This window comes from Sceloporus undulatus, chromosome 2 (assembly GCF_019175285.1).
Source record: "Sceloporus undulatus isolate JIND9_A2432 ecotype Alabama chromosome 2, SceUnd_v1.1, whole genome shotgun sequence".
Classification (NCBI taxonomy): domain Eukaryota; kingdom Metazoa; phylum Chordata; class Lepidosauria; order Squamata; family Phrynosomatidae; genus Sceloporus; species Sceloporus undulatus.
Genome location: NC_056523.1, coordinates 23,997,723 through 24,018,572, shown reverse-complemented (window position 1 = coordinate 24,018,572; position 20,850 = coordinate 23,997,723). Strand labels below are relative to the sequence as shown.

The window sequence follows — 20,850 nt, the reverse complement described above, 5'->3', positions numbered from 1 at the left end:
AGGAGAACTATTCAGAACCTAACCCTAATAAGTGAGAAAATGAAACTTCTTACAGAAGTTAGAAAGACTAGACTGGTGAATATATGGCTCATGGTAACAAATGATCCTTATACTCTCCCAGGAACCCAACTACTGGGAATCCTCTTCTTCATTACTATTAAGAAGCAGAACTGCTACTCCTGAAGTCTACAGAAGCAGCAGGATTCTCCTCATTAAAAAAAGTCCAGGGTCTTTCTTTAGTAGTGTTGTGTATATGTGTGTGTGGTGGTCTTTTGCTTTCTTCTTTTAGCAAAAAAAATAATAATAATGAAATAATCACAATGAGAAGGGGTGAAGTTTTCAGCAAGTTCCTGGGGGAATGAAAATGGCCCTCATGCTTCTTGAACTTGCCCTTTCCTGCCTTTGACTTTTAACCCCTGTGGTATACTCTCCTAGTGAAGGTACAGAGTAAGGAAGAATCTTACTCTACTTTTGGCACAAGGTTCAAAGCCCCAAAACCGTAAAATCTCAGCCTTAGGCCAAAGAGCAGCAAGACCTGACCCACACTTTTTCCTCTGTTCCTGCTCACCATTACATCCAATGAAGCATCTCCTTGGGCTCTCTGAGCATTCCTCTGTCTGTCAGCTTCCTCACAGAGCCCTGTGTTTTCCACATTGCTGTGGTTCCCTTCATCCTCTGGGAGACTGGCTTTGATGCACACTGCCCGTTTGGCACTAGGGCCAGTTGGTAGCCCTGGGCTGGCTGGGTTCTTTCCTCCTCCACCTTCATTTCTCCCAGGTGCTCGCTTTGGGTTGGAGAGCTCACATTTAGCCCTGGATAGCTCTGTATTGCTACAAGACTGGGGCTCTTCAGTGACATCTTCCACAGAAGGGTGTTTCTCTTTGCCATTCTCCTTACACACCTTCTTGGTCTGATCCCTTGAGCCATCCTTGCAGCGCTTCTGAAAAAACAGTAATCAACTAGACTCAAAATGATTTTACTAAATCATGGGGGAGGGGGAGCTCCCTTAGACTCTGAGCTTAATTGGTTTGGCACATTTGTCTACAATGAAACAGTAGTCAAGGCAAGATAGTTTGCCTGGCTCATGGCAACTGGGAAGAATCTTTTACAGCAGATCAGTGGTAAGCCTTAGGAGAGGGTGGGCAGACATATAAGGAGAAGGTAGTCCCAGCTCTCATTTTACCCACCAGGGTCTCAGGAATGGCTGAACTAAGGAATGTGCGGGGGGGGGGGGGTAGAACAAGGCTAAATCTTACCAAGAGTGAAGCCCACGTGTGGAGTGGGATCTTCTTCTGTAGCACCAGCTGTAGGATATTGCCTTTCTTGTACTGAATTTTGCTACAGGAGCTTTCAATCTCCTCATAGAACTGACAACTCCACTGGCGGCCATCTGTAAGCGTGGGGCAGGGAGAGACAGACCATATCAGTCTTAGGGTTTCATCATTACTTCCCTCCTCAAGTTAGAGGGGAAATACTGGAGTACATGCATGGGTGCAGATGTGATAATAGAACCTCTAGCAGCTACAGGGAAAAGGATTGTGAATGAACTCTGCCTGAGAATTTAGAAAGACACTGCAGTTCACAATTGCCAGCACAGGGTTAGACTGGTCAGATGAGAAAAACTCTTGTTTGCAATTCCTCATCAAGCTACAGCCTGAACAGAACAACAACTCACTTCTACAGACCTAATGGCAACAGTGCAATGCTTTTCTCATGAGATAAGGATTCTGGGACATTTTACATGAGTAACAAAACCATGTAGGGATTTGGTTCAGTAGTATATTTATCTCTCACATGTAAGAATCCTGTTGGAACAGTCAAAAACTACCTAGAATAATGTTCTATTGTTAACTAGTTCCCAAAGAGTTACCTAGAAGAAGTCCACAAGAAAGATGCAGAGGGAGCAACAGATTCCCACTTGTGTTCTCCAATAGCTGGTACTCATAGCTAGCAAGTAACCTTTTTTTTTGTTTTAAACTGAATTATTTGGAGAATGGAGTTTTGTATGTTTTTCCCCCTTTGGTGAGGCACTGAAACTTGCAGCAAAGTATGACATGAGGAAGAAGTGAACTAGTTGCCATAGAGAATAAGCTACTAATTGTGCCAAGTGGAATTTATCCTCTGGCATCTCTTGGGCCAGACTTTTGCTATTTCCTTTATGGTGAGTATGTTTTTTAACAACAAAATTTCTAACAATATGTATTCAGGCTGATTTCTGCATCTCTGTGGGATACATTTTTTTCATTTAAAAAAAGAAAACCTAAAGCCTCCCAGGATATTAAACAAGTTGCTAGATTCCAAACTAACTGCCATATTCTGCTCTCCATGACACAATTACAACTAAGCATGCTTCCAGAACTCTTGATCCTTACTGTCCCTCTTCTTCCTCCAGAGGCTTGAAATAGCTGATTCCTCTTTATTTGCTTTTACAAAGAATAATTCCAGCAGAGACCAGCAAGCCCCTGAACTAATGAGCTATATGTTTGAAAAGATAGTGGCATTCAGTTGTGAAGTAGCTGCTAAATAGAGAGTCAAGTGTTTGTTTTTTAATCTTTGACCTGCCTATTTTGCCTAGTATCAACTTTGCTGCTACACTTGTTTGAATCTTTCATCTTGTTTTGTTTCATGTTTTGCTTTAGGAAGTTGAATTTCTATGGCTGGTCAACAGAAAGTGAACAAAGGAAGCATCCACATTAAAAAATTGAGAAGTTCATTCCCCTGCGTTGCGATACTGACGGGAAAACAAAGGAAAGAGAAATAAGAGATGCATCACACACCAGGTAACTTGACGAGACAACTGGTGTCTGTGAAAGAGGTATCCACTTCCTCTGCCTTCGGGATGCCACTGCCCAAGCTCAGTTTTACAATAACCTCATCAGCATTCTGCTTCCAGTCCAGCAGCAGGTCTAGGAAACAAAAGGGAGAACTGTCAGATTCTCATTTGCTGATCCAAAACAGCACAGCAAACAGCTTCTCATCTTGGAGTGAAGGAGCTGATATACAGTATGAATTCATTAGTAACAAAATGTAAGTACAAGTCATGCCTTCCACATATGAAATAACCAATACAGGGAATTCAGTGCAACACAGAATATCAAGATAATCATAACGAGCACAGAGAGTTAGCTACTGCAGCTAAAAGTAAAACCTTGCTTTTGAGAAACAGCATGTTAAGTACTATGTTGGGACCTGGCACAGTGCAGTGGCTAAGTACAGTCAAAGGGGCTCTTCAGACCAGCCATTAAAGCTGGCCTGGGAGCAGAGTTGGGGTGTCGTGTCCACATGACATATGCCCCGACCTCACCCCCAGGGCGCTGTGATGCTGCATGCCGCTCCACATGACACATGATGTCATGGCTCTCCTCCAGCACTGCGTCCGGACACAGCGCTGAAGAAGTGCCATATAGCTGTAGCGCTGAGGCTATAGTGTCCTTTCCAGGATGCAAAAAGGAGCTGCTTTACTAAGTAGAACTGTTGTAAGGTTTATGGAAATGATATATACAAATCACACACACTATGTGCAGCATAAATACAAAAATACTTGGGCTCTCCTACAGAAATACTTCAGCTCTGCCACATTCCCAACTTTGAAGCACCAAGAGAAAGAGATCCCTAAACTCCGATCTCCTCCATTGGAATAGACATAAACATGGTTGAAGCACAAGTAATTGAGGCCCTTTTGTGTTCTGGCCCTGTGCCTTCTTCGCCTTTGATGGCAGAGGGCTAGAACAGTCAGAGTTTGAAAAGTTTCTTTTTTCCCAGAGGAGAATACAATTCCCAAAGTCCAGTGGTTATGTTGGCTGGGAAGTTCTCTAAGTTGTCCAAAAAAGTTAATTTTACAAGCTTTGAATTCTTAGCACATACATTATACACTTCAAATATGCAAGCTTTAGAGGCATCCCCTTCCTAATGAACCAACCACAAATTTTTCCTCTGCAACAATCAAGACCCTGGTATTCAGTCATGCTGCTTCTCCAGCTGGTGCAGGTGGCTGGTTTCTAAAGCTTCTTAGCTTGTTTGTTAGGAAAGCGATTCTCAGGGCTAAACGGGACAAAGCCACAAATAATGAGATGAACACACAGCAAGAACAGACTGCGTGGCTCAATACTTGGGCTCCCTTTAAGCATGCATCCCTTTGACTTACCCTCCTCTGATTCCCTCTGCCAATTAGGCTCTCCCAGTTCCAGGCTGAGGAATGGCTCTAAGTGATCAAAAAAACATAGGGGAGATATGCTGCTTTGCCAAAAGCCATCTCAGCAACCACTTTCCAAAATTTCAGACACATAACCCCTCTGTTACTTCCTTTAGAACAAGCCCTTTACATGTTACATTCTTTTCACCACAGAATCACTCTAGAACTACACACTGTCAGCTGGATAAGCGAGAGGAAGGCAGAGGAAAATTCAGCAAAGCATACTATCTGGCCTGTAACATCAACAGATAGATGGATGGAAAACCACCAACCTGTTATCGAAAAAGCACATAAGTTGTAACAAACAGAATCAAACCAGTTCTAAAAAAACTATCTGGATAGTTAACATGGGAGCTAGATCTTAAAAAAATACATGAACACATCAGGGCAAAGCAATGTTAAATAGTGAATAATACAGATGTATCTTTGTGAAAAACTGATAAATAATGAAGAAGTATGTAATTACAAACAGTATGATATTGCAAAAATCCCAGTATTTTTTTTATAGAACCAGAACCAAACAGCTCCAAGTATGGGGGTTTTCTCTGGCAACTTTGACAGTCCAAGATGCAGAAAATTAGCCCTGAAATGGTTGCAGTTGCCCATCCCATTATATATTCTTATATTTCTGGCTTGCCTGGTTACATTTCTGGAATATCAGTTTTCAGTGCATATATACAGTGCACCCATGCCATATATGGGCTTATGTGGAAGCCACACACCAATTAAGGGAATGGCGTGCACACGCCTATGGCGTGCATGCTGCCCCAAGCTGCAAGCACACAGCCCATTGTTTGCAATGGGGTGCAAGCATACACAAATTTTCCCTTATGTAGGGGGATCCAGAATGGATCCCCTGCTAAGGAAGCCCCCCCCCCTCTTCTTCTGGTGTGCTGTGCGTGTGTAAATTATATATATATATATATATATCAGCAGCAAATACCTTCACAATCAGAGTAAATTATTCAGTTTGTTCATTTGGGTTATTTGGATTTTTAAAAACATACTGCCGCTCAATATATATGTCATGATTATTTCTCTGTTTTACACAAAGAAACACAAGGGATTACATATGTTTGTATTTGCTATTTAGTATTGCTTTGCTCTGATATGCTCGTGTATTTTTACATCTATCACTTTGCTTCACGTTTGTTTAGTACTCGTTTGATTCTATTTGTTATCACTCACATACTTTAAAAATAAGTTGATATTCCTTTTTCTTCTGTTTTCTGGGTGATCCTTCCCTCCTGTGCTTTGGCTGCAGCTACACAGAGCAGGTTCCATGTCAGGTTATTACTTCAACACCTTGAGAAACAAACAACCCATGTCTTACTCTTTCACTAGACAGCTACACTGCACACAGCAAGAGGATGTGCTTCACATTTGCAGGAACCTGAATGAGAAGGAAAAATAATACCCCTTGAAAAACATAGTCTCTGATGGTGGTCTCACATTTGGAGACCAGTGGCCTAAGTATGAGATGGTTGAAACAAGTTGTTGCTTGAAACTTTGAGTTTGAGCAGCCCATATATGTTCTTGGCATTCAGCTCCAAAAACCACCTATGATTTGCATGGCTGCCAAGACATCCCTTGGGAATCTAACTAGCACTCTCCCTGTATGAGCCTGGTGTCTGCCTGTGAGTCCATGGCTACAGTTTTTCTCTCCTTTTTTACTTCACCACCTGACTGCCTTGTGAAAACCCAGTGTGGCTTCTCAGCCAGTTTCTGCTGATTCCACAGCTCAATAACAATGGGGACTCAATATTTTTGCCCAGGAAGCCTGTAGGCCTCTCTTTTCTAGGTATGCAACCACAAGTTTGAGGGCCACTGAAGTTTTACAAGCCCATTGGAATCCTATGTTCAAACCACACACACAGAGAGAAAATAATGTCACTGCTTATCAGTGGCTGACTCAAAGTCTAGTAGTAGTCCCACTCAGTGGACAAGCTAGGAATCTAGAACATTGTGCTACATGTTTTCATAGCCTTGAACCAAATGCCAGCAGATCCCCACCCACTTAGCTTGACTTCTCTTGCTTCCTTCTTTCTCCGCAGTTCCCCTTGCTTCTCTTCATATTTGATATTTTCCTGAAACAAGTCCATATTCAAAGAAACACTGTTTTTAGTGTCTCCATTCTAAATTTTACTTTTGTAGCCAAGTTGCTTGATTTGGCATTTCCTAACAGCTTAGCCAGCTGTTCTGTATTTTCATCACTGCTTGTGTCAGAACGACTTTTTGATGTAAGAGATCCAAGTAGGTGACTATCCTATTTTGAATTAAGCCATATTGAGTCCCAGTTTTGGGGAAAGGGCATCATGTAAATAAAGCCGTAGATATGTTACAATGATGATGATGATGTTGATTATGATGACTTTAAAAACCCGTGGGTCAGGATGGCCTGTGTTTTCCAAGTACCCAAGACCAACCAGAAAGTGAGATCTTGTAGGTTCCCCTTGCTCTGAAATAATGTAAATATAAACAATTTGTATTTCTTTCTCTTCCAGAATAAACAGATCTAGATCACACGAGATTTATCCATTCTACCTCCTTCACAACCCCTCCATGCCATCAGAACTCAGAGACATCTCTTGCATACAGCTTCTCAAATCCTGCTCCAGCCACTATTTTCCAGATGCCCTTTCCTCTTCTTTTTTGTGAAGCTCCAGTTCCACACCTGCCTTTCCTTCTCTTCACCACTACTATTGGAAAGTCTGCCTATATACTAATCTGGCTCCCCCCCTCACCATGGTAAATGTTTATGATATGAGAAAGCTGAGTTATTTCCTCACAAACCCTGTCAGCAAGCCAAATTTCCATTTTATTGGAGTTCAGTGTATGATCTGCTCTGCATTCACCACACTTTTGCAAAATCTCTGTGTTTGGGTTTGCCAGATATACATGCACAAAATGAGGACATGGAACACTACAGAACACAAATCTACAAAGAAAAAGCAATATGGACTGATGTAATAATTAAGACAGGACAGTCACTAAACCAGCCTAAGCTAGCTGAACATCCAATTGCCAGAATAACCTACTAAGAAGATTTGCTGCATGAGGAATTAAGGAAACCATTGCAATAAATTTCTCTGTAGTCTCAATCTAACATGCCCTTCCCTGACAGAACTAATACTGTATACAAGAGTCCTGTAAATTCAAAAGAAATAGTTGCATTAATCTGTTTCACTATTAAAAAGGAAAGAAAAATTATTCTTGTAACAATTTAAAGACCTGTTCAGTAGCTTTTATCAAAGAAAGGGAATTAACCACAGGAATTTCTCTCAGGAATTTCCCACAAGACAATAATTAGCAGCTGTAATAACTGGTGAGCTGCATGTTACACTGGGGGAAGTAAAACAATTTATCAGAAACAACCAATTAGTACAATGCAATTAGTATCATATCACTCTTAAGGTTAAAGGAGAAGTTCCACAAGTAGTACCTTTAAGTATCATTGGTAATAGTAGCTGCAATTTCATTATAGTACATTAGAAAACATTACTGTTCTCCAATTTAATCCCTGGAATTATATCTGTAGTGTCTGGGCAAGTAGGGAGGGAAGAAATGCTGCTGGTAGCATTGGGCATAGGTATAGGGACAAAACTGAGATAAAGGAGGGCTTCTTTTTTTCTTATGAAGGTTTGGAAAGAGTCCAGGACCCCAGCACAGACCTTGGAAAATTACTTTTTAAAAGTAGTTTATTCCTGTTATTAGTTTATTGGTTTGCTAAATAACTCATTGCTGTTAAATATTGGAAAATTCCATAATGAGGAGGAGGCAAGCTTGTTTTCTGCTGCTCCAGAGAACAGGACCTGGAACAATGGATGCAAGCTACAGAAAAAGAGATTCCACCTCAACATTAGGAAGAACTTCCTGACAGTAAGGGCTGTTCGACAGTGGAACATATTCCCTTGGAGTGTAGTGGAGTCTCCTACTTTGGAGGTCTTTAAGCAGAGGCTGGATGGCCATCTGTTGGGGGTGCTTTAATTGAGAGTTCCTGCATGGCAGAATGGGGTTGGACCCAACTCTATGATTCTAACTTGTTTCATTACAATTACATTTCTATTATTTTACACCAATTTTCTAAGAGAGAAATAATTTAGGATTGATGAGGGAATTACATAAAACTTGAAAAATTAATGTCGGAAAGCCTCTATAAATGTCCTTTAAGAGTAACTACAGAGGGTAACTAGAAATAGTTACTTGTTAAATGAATAAAGTAATTTCACTTTTGCTAGACTACATTGTTTTTTAAAAATAACTTCATCTTCTTTAGTGCCAAAAGCAACTAATTGCAGTCCTTCCTCCATTCTCAGTTTTCAGACTTGTATCCCTCGCTTCTGTGAGAGGGATGAACAGAGGGGGAATGAATGGGGTGTGCAACTGCACGCCTATGCCTATATTCAAGCCAATGTGGCTTGAATATGAGTGAAAGTCGGTTTGCATACAACTAGAATTAAAATGCCTGCAACTCAATGCTTCAAAGCTCTTTCAAGGAGCTCTTTCAAGGAGGAAAGCTGGTTTTCTTTCTCCATGTGCTTGCTTTGGTGAGATCTGAACTTTTTAAACTTTGGGATATTGCTGTGTATGATTGGCGGGTGTGGCCAGAACCCTAGTTCTGTTTAAGTGCTGGGGGAGGTATTCTAGCTCACCCTTTCAAGGCGTGCAAATTGTTTAATTTTTTAAAAATGTTATATAGTCAAGGAGGGGTTGGAGTACACAGTAGAAGCCGACCTGGGAACACTGTTGGAGGGGTTCCCCTTTAATTTTCCACATTTTCTTTTCCCTTTATTCATTAAGAGGCTTGTGGGTACTTCTGCTCAGAGGAAGTGAGTCAGAGACTTGCCTCTGGAAGGAGCTAGTCTACATAACTTTAGGCCCAGTGAATTGAACTCAAGGACAGGGTTTGGGGACAAAGCCCAAGCCATCAGGGGTTATTTACACTGGTGTTTAGCAGGGGAAACCCACAGTCTTGTTTCAGTGCCTCCTTAAGACTTCTCAGTATGGACACTGAAGGGCCTGTTGCAGTCACCTGCAACACTTGTGGGATGTTTGTCTTCTTGCCTAGAGATGTGGGGAACTTCACCTGCACCAAGTGCAAGTTGGTAGCCCTCTTGGAAGAAAAAGTCCGGCAGCTGGAGGCCCAGGTATCTACACTTCAGCATCCTAGGAAGCAAGTGCTTTTCCTAAACAGAACGGACCAAAGGGACTTGGATGGGAAAGACACAGAGGAGGTTGCTGAGGAGGAGGAGGTCACTTCACATACCACAAAAGTAGATGGTTGGAGGAAAGTCACACACAGAAGTAGGGAAACCAGGGAACGTTTTGTGAGCTTGCAGCTGCAGAATCAATTTGACTCTCTCTCGGAGGAGGCATGTGGTGGTTGTGGGGGACTTGTTGCTGAGAGGCACTGAACCAGTGGTTTGAGGGCCTGACAAGATGTCTCGGAAGGTGTGCTGAGAAGACCTGTCAAGCCTACTGACCATTACCCCTTTCTTTTGGTTCATGTGGGAACCAATGATACTGCAAGGCACAGCCTTCAGAATATCATAAGGGATTATGAGGCTCTTGGTAGGAAGCAGAAAGAGATGGATGCGCAGGTTGTCATCTCATCTCTTCTAGTTGATGGGAGAGGAAAATAGCGGATGTAAACAACTGGCTCCATAGATGGTGTTGCCAGGAATGGTTTGGATTCTTGGATCATGGGCTGCGGTTCCATGAGGAGGGACTTCTGGCAAGGGATTAGTTGCATCTCACACCAGTTGGCAAAAACGTCTTTGCCAATAGTCTCAAAAATTTGATCAGGAGGGCTTTAAACTGAGATATACGGGGGAGGGAGACAGTATTCTGGAAGGCAAAAGGGCTGGAGAAAATAGCCAAACTGTCACAGAGGGAACAAGACAAACAGTGCAAGGACCCAACAGTGGGAGGCAAAAATGTTTTTACAGGCAGCAAGTAAAAGGGAACTATGGTCTGCGATGTCTCTACACTAATGCACAGAGCATGGGAAATAAGCAAGATGAACTCGAACTCCTAGTACAACAAAGCAAATATGATATAATAGGCATCACTGAAACCTGGTGGGATGAGTCTCATAAGTAGAATGTAGAAATAGAGGGCTATAACCTTTTTAAGAGAAATAGGCCAAACAGGAAAGGAGGAGGAATAGCACTATGGCGCATTACTAACGGCCATAAGGGACGTCCTAGTTTTAAAAAAGGGTGTCACTTCTTGACGCCCCCAAGCCTAATACGTCCTGAGGACGTACAAGATGGCGGCGCCCCATCTACATGGGAGCCACCATGGACGTGACGGCATCGCACCGCAAGACGGCGCTTAGTACGCCCTTTAAGCAGCACAAGAAGGAGCTCCGTTTCGGGCTCCTTCTTGGCTTTGTGTTGCTGGGCGCAGCCTTCAGATGGCTGCGCCAGCGACGTGAAGGAGCCCCAAGGACACCCTTTTGCTGCTTCCCCGTGGCCCGGAAAGCGGCGGTTCAGGGCCTCAGCAGCTGCTGCTCTGGTCGCAGAGGCCCCAATACACCAGGAAAAGGGGTGGGTACAGGCCGCCGCTTTTCGGCGGTCTGTAACCCGCCCCTATGTCAGAGATATTTACATCAGTGAAGAGATCCAGGACATCAATCCCGGAAGCCAGGTGGAGAGCATCTGGATAAAAATTAAAGGGCAGGGAAACAACAAGGATGTTATTGTGGGAGTCTACTACAGACCCCCAAGTCATACAGAGGAATTGGATGATGCCTTTCTAGGAGAGATGACCACATACTCAGAAAGGAGAGATGTAGTAGTGATGGGTGACTTCAACTTTCCTGATATTTGCTGGAAGTCAAATTCAGCAAAATCCTCAAGGTCTAGCAAATTCCTCACTTGCCTGGAAGATAATTTCATTGTCCAAAAGGTGGAAGAGGCAACAAGGGGGTCAGCTATTTTAGATCTGATCCTAACCAACAAGGACGACTTGGTTAATGGGGTACAAGTGGTGAGGTCATTAGGTGGAAGTGACCATGTTCTTCTGGAGTTTGTTATACAGTGGAAAGGAGAAGCCAGGCATAGTCAGACACGCATTCTAGACTTTTAGGAAAGCTGATTTCAATAAACTTAGAGAAATACTGGGGTTGATCCCGTGGTCAGAAATACTAAAAGAGAAGGGAGTTCAGGATGGATGGGAGTTTCTCAAAAGGGAGATACTGAAGGCACAATTTAAAACAGTTCCAGTGAGAAAAAAAAATGGGAGGTTTCTCAAGAAACCAGGATGGATGACTAAGGAACTTTCAACTGAGCTAACTTCTAAAAGTAACATGTATAAGAAATGGAAAAATGGGGAAATCACCAAACGGGAATTCAAACAAATGCTAGCCTGTGTAGAGGTAAAGTCAGAAAAGCTAAAGCACAGAATGAATTCAGACTTGCTAGAGAGGTTAAGAACAATAAAAAGGGCTTTTTGGGATATGCCTGCAGCAAAAGGAAGAATAAGGAAATGGTAGGGCCACTGCGTGGAGAAAATGGCAAAATGTTAACAGGGGACAGAGAAAAGGCAGAATTATTCAACACCTTCTTTGCCTCAGTCTTCTCAGAAAAAGCAAAGAGTGCTCAACCTGAGGATAATGGAGCAGATGACAGAATAGGAGAATTTCAGCACAGAATAAGCTAAGAGATAGTACAGGAATACCTTAATCTAAATGAATATAAGTCTCCAGGACCAGAACTACATCCAAGAGTATTAAAAGAACTGGCAAATGTAATATCGGAGCCATTGGCAATAATCTTTGTGAACTCCTGGAGAAAAGGAGACGTCCCAGCAGACTGGAGGAGGGTAAACGTTGTCCCCATCTTCAAAAAGGGAAAAAAAGAGGATCCCAACAATTATCGTCCAGTTAGTCTGACATCAATATCAGGAAAGATTCTGGAGCAGATAATTAAACAGAGAGTTTGTGAACATCTAGATGGCAATTCCATAATCACAAAAAGTCAACACGGGTATCAGAGAAACAAGTCATGCCAGACAAAACTTATCTCTTTCTTTGATAAAATTACCAGCTTGGTAGATGAAGGGAATGCTGTGGATATAGTATATCTTGATTTCAGTAAGGCCTTTGACAAGGTTTCCCATGACATTCTTGCAAACAAGCTAGTGAAATGTGGGCTAGACAAGGCAACTGTTACATGGATTTGTAATTCGTTGACCAGCCAAATCCAAAGGGTGCTCAACAATGGTTCCTTTTCATCCTGGAGAGAAGTGACCAGTGGGGTCCCACAGTGCTCTGTCCTGGGACCAGTGTTATTCAACATCTTTATCAATGACTTGGATGACAGAATTGGGAGCATACTTATCAAATTTTCAGATGACACCAAATTAGGAGGAGTAGCTAACACATCAGAAGACAGGATTAAAATACAAAATGACCTGAATAGACTAGAAAGCTGGGCAAAAGCTAACAAAATGAAATTCAACACGGAGAACTGTAAGGTACTGCACTAAGGGTGGAAAAATTAAATGAACAGATATAGGATGGGTGACACCTGGCTGAATGAGACTACATGTGAAAGGGATCTAGGAGTCTAAGTAGACCACAAGTTGAACATGAATCAACAGTGTGATACGGCAACTAACAAGGCCAATGCGATTTTATGCTGCATCAATAGAAGTATAGTGTCTAGATCAAGGAAAGTAATAGTGCCACTCTATTCTGCTCTGGTCAGGCCCCACCTGGAATATTGTGTCCAGTTCTGTGCACCACAATTCAAAAAGGACATTGAGAAACTAGAGTGTGTCAAAAGGAGGGCGACTAAAATGGTGAAAGGTCTGGAAACCATGCCCTATGAGGAAAGACTCGGGGAGCTGGGGATGTTTAGCCTGGAGAAGAGAAGGTTAAGAGGTGATATGATAGCCCTGTTTAAATATTGGAAGGGAGGTCATATTGAGGAGGGAGTAAGCTTGTTTTCTGCTGCTCCAGAGACTAGGACCCAGAGCAATGGATGCAAGCTACAAGAAAAGAGATTCCACCTCAACATTAGGAGGACCTTCTTCACAGTAGGGCTGTTCAACAGTGGAACAAACTCCCTCGGAGTGTAGTGGAGTCTCCCTCCTTGGAGGTCTTTAAAAAGAGGCTGGAAGGCCATCTGTCAGGGATGCTTTGATTTGGATTTCCTGCATGGCAGGGGGTTGGACTGGATGGCCCTTGTGGTCTCTTCCAACTCTATGATTCTATGATTCTCTTCTCCAGCAATTTGAAAACATTGATGAAAACAGTTCCTCAAGGCTGCAACTATGCATTGCATTTACGGCCCAAGAGCAGGCAGCTGATTCTGAAGGAGGGAAAACAAAAGGCCTCACTATACCCTTCAAATGAAGCAACTGTCATGCTTAAAAAGGCTGATCAAGAAAAGTTTTCAAGAATCAAGAGAGAGAGCAGACCTGCATCGCACTTCATGCTAGGAAAGAGCACTCACTATGAACTATATCCAAGGAGCAAAACTATTAATATTTTCTATGCTGCTTAACAATATTTCAGAAGTTGAGATATGGAGCTAGTTTGAGCAATAGTTAGTTTGAGGCCAGTGTTGCCAATATAAAAAACACTGCTCACGTAACATGAATTTGCTATTCCTTCACACTCCTTTAAGCATCTCTTTATAATTATAAGTAGTACTTTTTTATAAGTGGGTGAAAACTGAGTTAATTCTTTCAGGCTGCATTATGGGTGGAGTGGGAATTCTAGATCATTATCTCTGACAACGACGTAATCAAAAGATGTTAGATATCCCAATGATTAAGTAACTATGCAAGGGTGGGGTTTCTATGTATAATCCAGCTAATCTAGGGAGGAGCCATCTTTCCTGCTGAGTTCTGTTAAGCAGCTTCCAAACTCTATGCGCTAAATAGAAAGCAAATAACAATGATTTCTAGGAATTTCAAAGTATTTTTCTTAGTTACTAAGTACTTTGGGATTTTCCAAGCTCAAATACAGCTCCTCCACTGGTTGTATAAGGATCAGTCTTGTTTATACAATGATGGATATTTCCACCACAAACCCCTACCTTTCCTTGAGTCACTGCCAACTGGTCTCTCGCCTTCCTTGCTCTCTTGATTAGCTCGATCCTTCTGTTTCTTTTTGTTGGTTGCATCATCCGCTCCCCGTGCTGTTCTCCTCTGACCAGGTACACTGGCACTACTGGACATTTTCAGCCGTTTGGATGAGACAAACGGCCCGCCGGGGTCAGTGACAGAGTCTGGGTCAGGGGTGCGACGTTTTCTTCCTGAGCCAGCTATCTTGGCGACTCTTTGTGGTCAATCTCTCTGGCAAGGAACAAAATGCCTGCAAGAAGGTATATGGAGAAAGACATTAGATAAAGGTGGTAGTAAAGAAATGAAATAGTTCTGTGATAGTAGAAATGTCATAGAGACTATTTTAAAAAGCCCTAAAATGTAATCTACACATCAGAAACAAGAAGGTTCCAACACAGAGTGGCCTGTCTAGTACTGTGCATCTTTTTTTGCTGGGGGATAGTAACACCACCAATATGTAAGGTAAACAAAGACCAGTCAAATCAATCTTGAGGCTTAATCCAGCAAGTACTACCAGCAAGTATTTTGAGATGGGGACTTTTTAAAAACTTGATGTGCCCACAGCCAAAGTGAATCAGTCAATATTCTCTCACAACACAGAATGCCAGACTAGTGAGGATCTAATGGAATAAATGGGTGTCTCAGCTTATCAAAGCTGAGATGCTGTTATTCGACTCTTTACTGCAGGGGTTCTCAAATAGTGGGGTGGGACCCTGGAGGCAGGGCGCAAGAATTGCTCAAGAGGGGTCCAAGACTTGGAGCTCCTCATTCCTCCCAAATCTTTTCTGTCCTGGAAGAGGGGAGGAGATAAGGACAATACTGAGAGGCTCTCCCTGAGGGAGAGGAAGAAGGAGAAGGACAGCTATTTCCATATGTTAAAATATGAATATACAGTACATGTGTGAATAAACATACACACATTAAACAAACAAACTATTTTTAATGTACATCAGGTGGGGGAAGGGATGAAAGCAACATCTGGATATAGATGTAAAAGTCACAAGGACAAAAAGTCTGAGAACCACTGTTTTACTGGATACTCATAACAACTGAATACAAGAATATTGTTTCCATGAAGGATGCTGTTGTTGCTTCAGAAATCAATATGATTCTCTTATGGGAGCAAAAGCCAATAAAGTTTCCTTTAAAGTTATTAAGACTACTTGGTGCTTTCACAAGTGTAGCTCCACCCTTCTATTTGCTTGTCCCTTTGAATGCTGCATATTCAAGAGGTCAGTTGCGCCTTAAATATTCATTAACATGCTGCTGAAATACAGTAAAAGCAACTCCCACAAAAGGCAGTGAGAGACATATTCAGCCAAGGTGAACACTGCAGGTTTCTTACTGTACCCCAAGCAGATACTGGCTTAGTCCCCTTCCCTGCCTGCATGGCTACTGGCATTGCTCTGGGCAGTTCTGAGCTTTAGCTATCAAATGACACTTTCAGTTTCACCCTCCAGTACTTACTCCAAATATACAGGCTGCCAGATAAGGAAACCAAGTTATCTGTTTTACTTTTCACATTCATACTCTGCCAACACAGCTCTAAAAACCATTCAAAGTGGCTTTTCTGTACTAATTTTTATACTCCCATCCTGTTACACAGGACAGAGAAAACCTGAATTTATTTATTTGATATCCCACCTTTCGCATAGCACAGGATTCAAAGTGTCACAACCATTTAAATACACAGTACAACCAGAACTATTAATACACACGTTAATGCACAATCAAATCAGTTTTATTTTAAAAGATGTTAATTTAAAAAAACCCAATTTAAAGCATAATAAAATAGGAACAAACAACCACCACCACTTAAGCCTAGGAATTCTTTAGAAATGCCATCCAAGTTCTCATCTCAAAGGTAACCACCACTTGCACGAATGTCTTATATGCCTTTACCCTCAGGAAGAATGTGAAGACATCCATTCATGTGTGATGCAGACCAAAGAGAATCCTCCTGGAAATAATCAGAGACCTCCTGCATTGGCAGAGAGTTAGAGGAGACTGGTCCCTTCTGGCACTGTGATTCTAAATCTCACCAGTGAAATCTGGCTCCTCAAGCTACATGTAAAACAGAGATACTGGAGTATAGAGGATGAATGAGAAGTCTCCTGCTTCACTAGAGGCAGCCTTTCAAACCATATCAGGCCAACTGAGCCTTTATACTGGGTACTGAATCACTACCTCTTTTCTATTTTATCTTCCAATACAGTACAACTGCATTAGTTTTTGTTGTTGTAGCTCCTAATAGAACTAATCTTCCCTACCATTCCCGGACACAAATATATTGATTACTCTCTCAACATGAAGTTTTATAAGGAAACACAGTAGTAAGGACTGGGACATACAATGGAAGTCACAGCCCCAGCATGGCAGGCATGGGGAGGAGTGGAGAAGGGGACTGGGCAGGCTCCAGTTTTTAGGAAGTCTTGGGCAAATAATCTGTACCTAAAAGCAGCAAACACTGGCAGTCTAAATAGTAATGGGTAGTTCTAGCCACTGTTTCAAAATTTTCAAAGTACTCACAACAACTCTGGGTCGCTGTGGGAAATGAAAAGAATAATTAAACCCAGCTAGTCACCCACCATTGCTACAAACTGTAGATTGCGGGTTGGGGGGCAAAGGGAAGCAGGACAAATATCAGCAGAGGACCAGGCTGAGGCCCTAACCCAGGGGTAGGCGGCCTGCGGCCCGCGGGCCGGATGCGGCCCGGCAAGGCCTTGGGACAGGCCCCAGCCCGGTCCTACCGCCGATTGCCGCCGGAGCCTTTGGCCTCTCGCGTGAGGGCGTAGGGCCTTTGGCTTATCAGGAGGAGGCGGGCAGGGGGGGAAAGCGGCAGGCAAGGGTGGCAATTGTCTATAGAAGCCTCCGAAAGATGCATTTATATTAACATTTTTTTTAAAATCAGCAAATTTTTTTGCGTGTCCTCCATTTAAAAAAAAAAGGAGGCTCCTTTTTAAAATTTTTTTCTACATTTGTCCCGGTTTTTTTATTTTGTTAGTTTTTTTATTTAATTAATTAATTAATTAATTAATTTGCTTTGGCCCCCCAGTTGTCTGAGGGACAGCAACCCGGCCCCCGGCTCAAAAAGGTTGCCTACCCCTGCCCTAACCTATGTAGAGAGAAACCAGCAAAACAATGGACCTGGGTGGGGAGATCAGCTCTTCTTCTTCTTTTGCATTATAACTTCCAGAATCCCTCAGTCAGAATGGTCACTAGCTGAGGAATTCTGGGATTTTTTTTAATGTAACAGAACAACTTTTCCAAAATCAGAGGAAATAAGCCAATAATTTATTTTATGTGTTTTTACACTCCAGTTTTGGTATAAATTACAGAAAGTCCACTATGCACCAAAGATGTTTCATGTGTACAGTATTTACAAAAGATGCATGTAGTTTCCCAGTGGTAGTGTGCTATACAGGATTAACTATATATAGGGTAGACATCCCACACTAATTCAGAAAGGCTTAAGAATTTGACTAGGCTCCCCTGTACTAAGATGATTTTAAGAGTTCACCTCCAAGCCTATCAGTACTCCTAAGCACAAAGAAACCAGTAGACTTCTTGAACCAAGCCAAAGGGAACCACCCAGAAAGCCATGCTTAGCTTGAACAAAAGAGCACTCACTGGCAGTTCCACTGAGCAAGAGGCTGATGCTGACATGCCCAAACCACTTCCAAGCAAAGAGTCTATGACTCAAGGCTAAGTACACTAGATAAAACAATAGAATCTAAGACAGCAGCTGGAATACATCAGATGGAAAGGACTGCAAGTGAAGCTGGGAACCATGTAAATTGCAGTTCACTTCTGTGAACATGTGGCTTAAGATTCCATCAATACTGACACAACCAAGGACTCATTTGGCTCTGAACTATGAACTTGGATCTCCTGCTAGGTAGTGATCCCTTCAAGAAGCAGCAGTGTTCTGAAGGAAGCACAGAGGGAAGACTTTAGCCAAGAATGACTGTTTTACCACCTGTTTTACCATGGCAAGCAATCTTGTTGTGTGCCTTCAAGTCGTTTTCAACTTATGCCAACCTTAAGATGAACCTATCACATATTTGTTCAGACATTTGCCATTGTTTTCCCCTGAGGTTGAGAGAGTGTGACATGCCCAAGATAACCCAGTGGGTTTCATGGCCAAACTGGGAATTGAACCCTGGGGTCTTTAGAGCTGTAGTCCAACACTCAAACCACTACGCCACACTAGCTCTCTTAAGGAGCTGCAAAAAATGTAGGGATCCAGAAGTTACAAAATCAATGCACCTGATTCCTAGTTTCCACTATTTCAGAGGACATACCCGTTGTGGATAACCATCAATTCTGATAATCTGCCAGTATCTAACTGGGATCATTTTGGAAAAGAGCTCAAGCTGTATTTTCAGTGCTCTTTCCCCCTGTTTGTTTAGAAGGATCCAACATCTGCAGAGAACATATCCATGAAATTCCCATTTTATGTTCAATATACTCTTCCACCATGTATCTTCCATCTACTCACACATTCACAATTGAATGGTATCAAAAGATCATTGTTCCACATATCAGCCTATGACATCCAGACTAATGGACCATAAAGCATCCATGCAGAAAGTAGTGTCAGACCACTTAGGCAAGTCCCTTACTGGACAAGAAAGGAAAAATGCAAACAAGGTTGCTGCTCAAATTAAATATGCTTCCTTACTCCAAAATACAATAATCCATCCGAACCAGAATTGTTAATATAACTCAAGAGTAACAAAAAAAAAAAAAAGACTGCTTATTCTTTTGAAAGGAAATTTTTATTAGGATCACAGAATTGTAGTTAGAAGGAATGACAAGGGCTGTGTAGTCTAATTGACAGCCAGTGTAAGAACTCCGTATCTAGAGCACCTCTGAGAGATGTCATCCAATCTTTTTTTTAAGTGTCCAAATCTAGAGAGTTCACTACTTTCTGAAGTGATTTGTTACCTTCCTGGATTGCTTTTAGTGCTGGGAAATTCTTCCTAATGTTCAGTTAGGACCAGGCTGTCTGACAGGCTCTATATCTTCCCATATAAACATGCTCAAGTCCTGGGATTCTCAGGAGCGGGCTTTCTTCAGTACTACCATCTTCACAGGCAAAGCTGATGGAGACATGGATAGGCCATTCTTGGTGCTGCCTTTTAAGCTCTTACACTCTCACCTCAGGGAAGCTAGAAGCTCCTTGCCATCCTTCCAGCAATAGGGCTTTTAAACAGGTGGTGTATTGTTTTAACTGTACTGTTCTTAACTGCTTTTTAAATTATTTTAATTGTGCATTTTAAATTGCTTTAATATTGTTAGCAATTTAATTTTTTCAGTTATATTCTTTATTTCTTTTCAACATTTAACAGTACCATAACAACATTTCCACAACAAATACATACACACACCCCAACAAAAGACACACATTTAAAAAACAAAACAGTAACAATAGCAAATACCTGCTGAAATTATAACTTCCTCCCTTCCTGGTATTGGTTATTTCTATATTAAACATTACTTCTCTGTTTTTGTATTAGTTTAATTCTGTCAGTGTTTGCCTTTTGTAGGCTTTTAGTTATATTATTGGTGACATTGTTTTTATGAGCCTTCAGGTTGACTCTGATTTATGGCAATGTTATCATGGGGTTTTCTTGGCAATATTTATTCAGCAGTTTGCCATGCCCTCCTCTAAGGCCCAAAGCCACCCAGTGAATTTCCGTGGCTGAACAAGGATTCAAAACCTGATCTCCTGGAGTCCTAGTCCAGTGCTCAAATGATATCTCCATGCTGACTTTACAGATGCTCTGCAGATATTATTGTACACATTTTAGTTAGCTGCATTGAGTCCCAGTTTTGGGGGAAAGATAGGGTATTAATAAAGCTAATAACAGTAGTTATAACAGTTAAATCCTCTTTTTTGTTGTTATAACAATACATTAGCTTTAGGCCCACTCTCTGGAGCTTGCTCCACTGGATCACCAACAGTTCTAAACCAATCCACAACCTGTCCCCTAGCTGTAGAATATACTGTGGAGGAATTCAGGTGTGTAGTGAAACAAGGACGAAAAGAGGAAAACAAAGGTGGATCAGCACAAAGAATAAGCCTCTCTTCTAGAGTTAATTAGGTCATTTCCGAACAACTGGAACAGAAATAATAATAATTGAATGTCAAATACAGGACAAACTAACAGGATTCAGCACTACAACAAAGAGATAACATAAATAAAACTGAAAATCTTCAATACCTAAACCACTGTTCAAGAAAGATAAGAAATCAAATGGTTATGTTCATGACATTTTATTCGTTTCAAATTTGGTACTGGAGGAATTTTTACAAGTACTATGGAACACCAAAAAGACAAATAACTAGGCCCCAGAGTAAATCAAACTTGGGCTTGTTACAGACAGCCAAAATAAAGCTGCTTCGAGTCACAGTGGAGGTATGGTGTTTCAATGATGCATGCGTCCTAAGAGTCCAGAAGTCGCACCAAAGCCACGCTCCAACCCTAAGGACTGGAGTGTGGTTTTGGTGTGTCTTCTGGACTTTTAGGACACATGCATCATTGAAACACTATACCTCCACTGTGACTCGA

The 20,850-nt window shown here is 41.9% G+C and overlaps 1 protein-coding gene across 1 annotated transcript in view; it reads right to left on the bottom strand.

Moving 5' to 3' along the window:
- The window catches only part of USP19 (ubiquitin specific peptidase 19), a 47,710-nt gene extending 27,054 nt beyond the window's left edge, over nucleotides 1-20,656 (bottom strand). Inside the window, 6 exon segments of the mRNA XM_042448689.1 lie at nucleotides 569-940; nucleotides 1,257-1,390; nucleotides 2,778-2,906; nucleotides 4,145-4,201; nucleotides 14,245-14,522; nucleotides 19,223-20,656. Coding sequence (XP_042304623.1) covers nucleotides 569-940; nucleotides 1,257-1,390; nucleotides 2,778-2,906; nucleotides 4,145-4,201; nucleotides 14,245-14,386 — 834 coding nt within the window. The 5' untranslated portion in view covers nucleotides 14,387-14,522; nucleotides 19,223-20,656.
- Nucleotides 20,657-20,850: the final 194 nt, after the last annotated feature.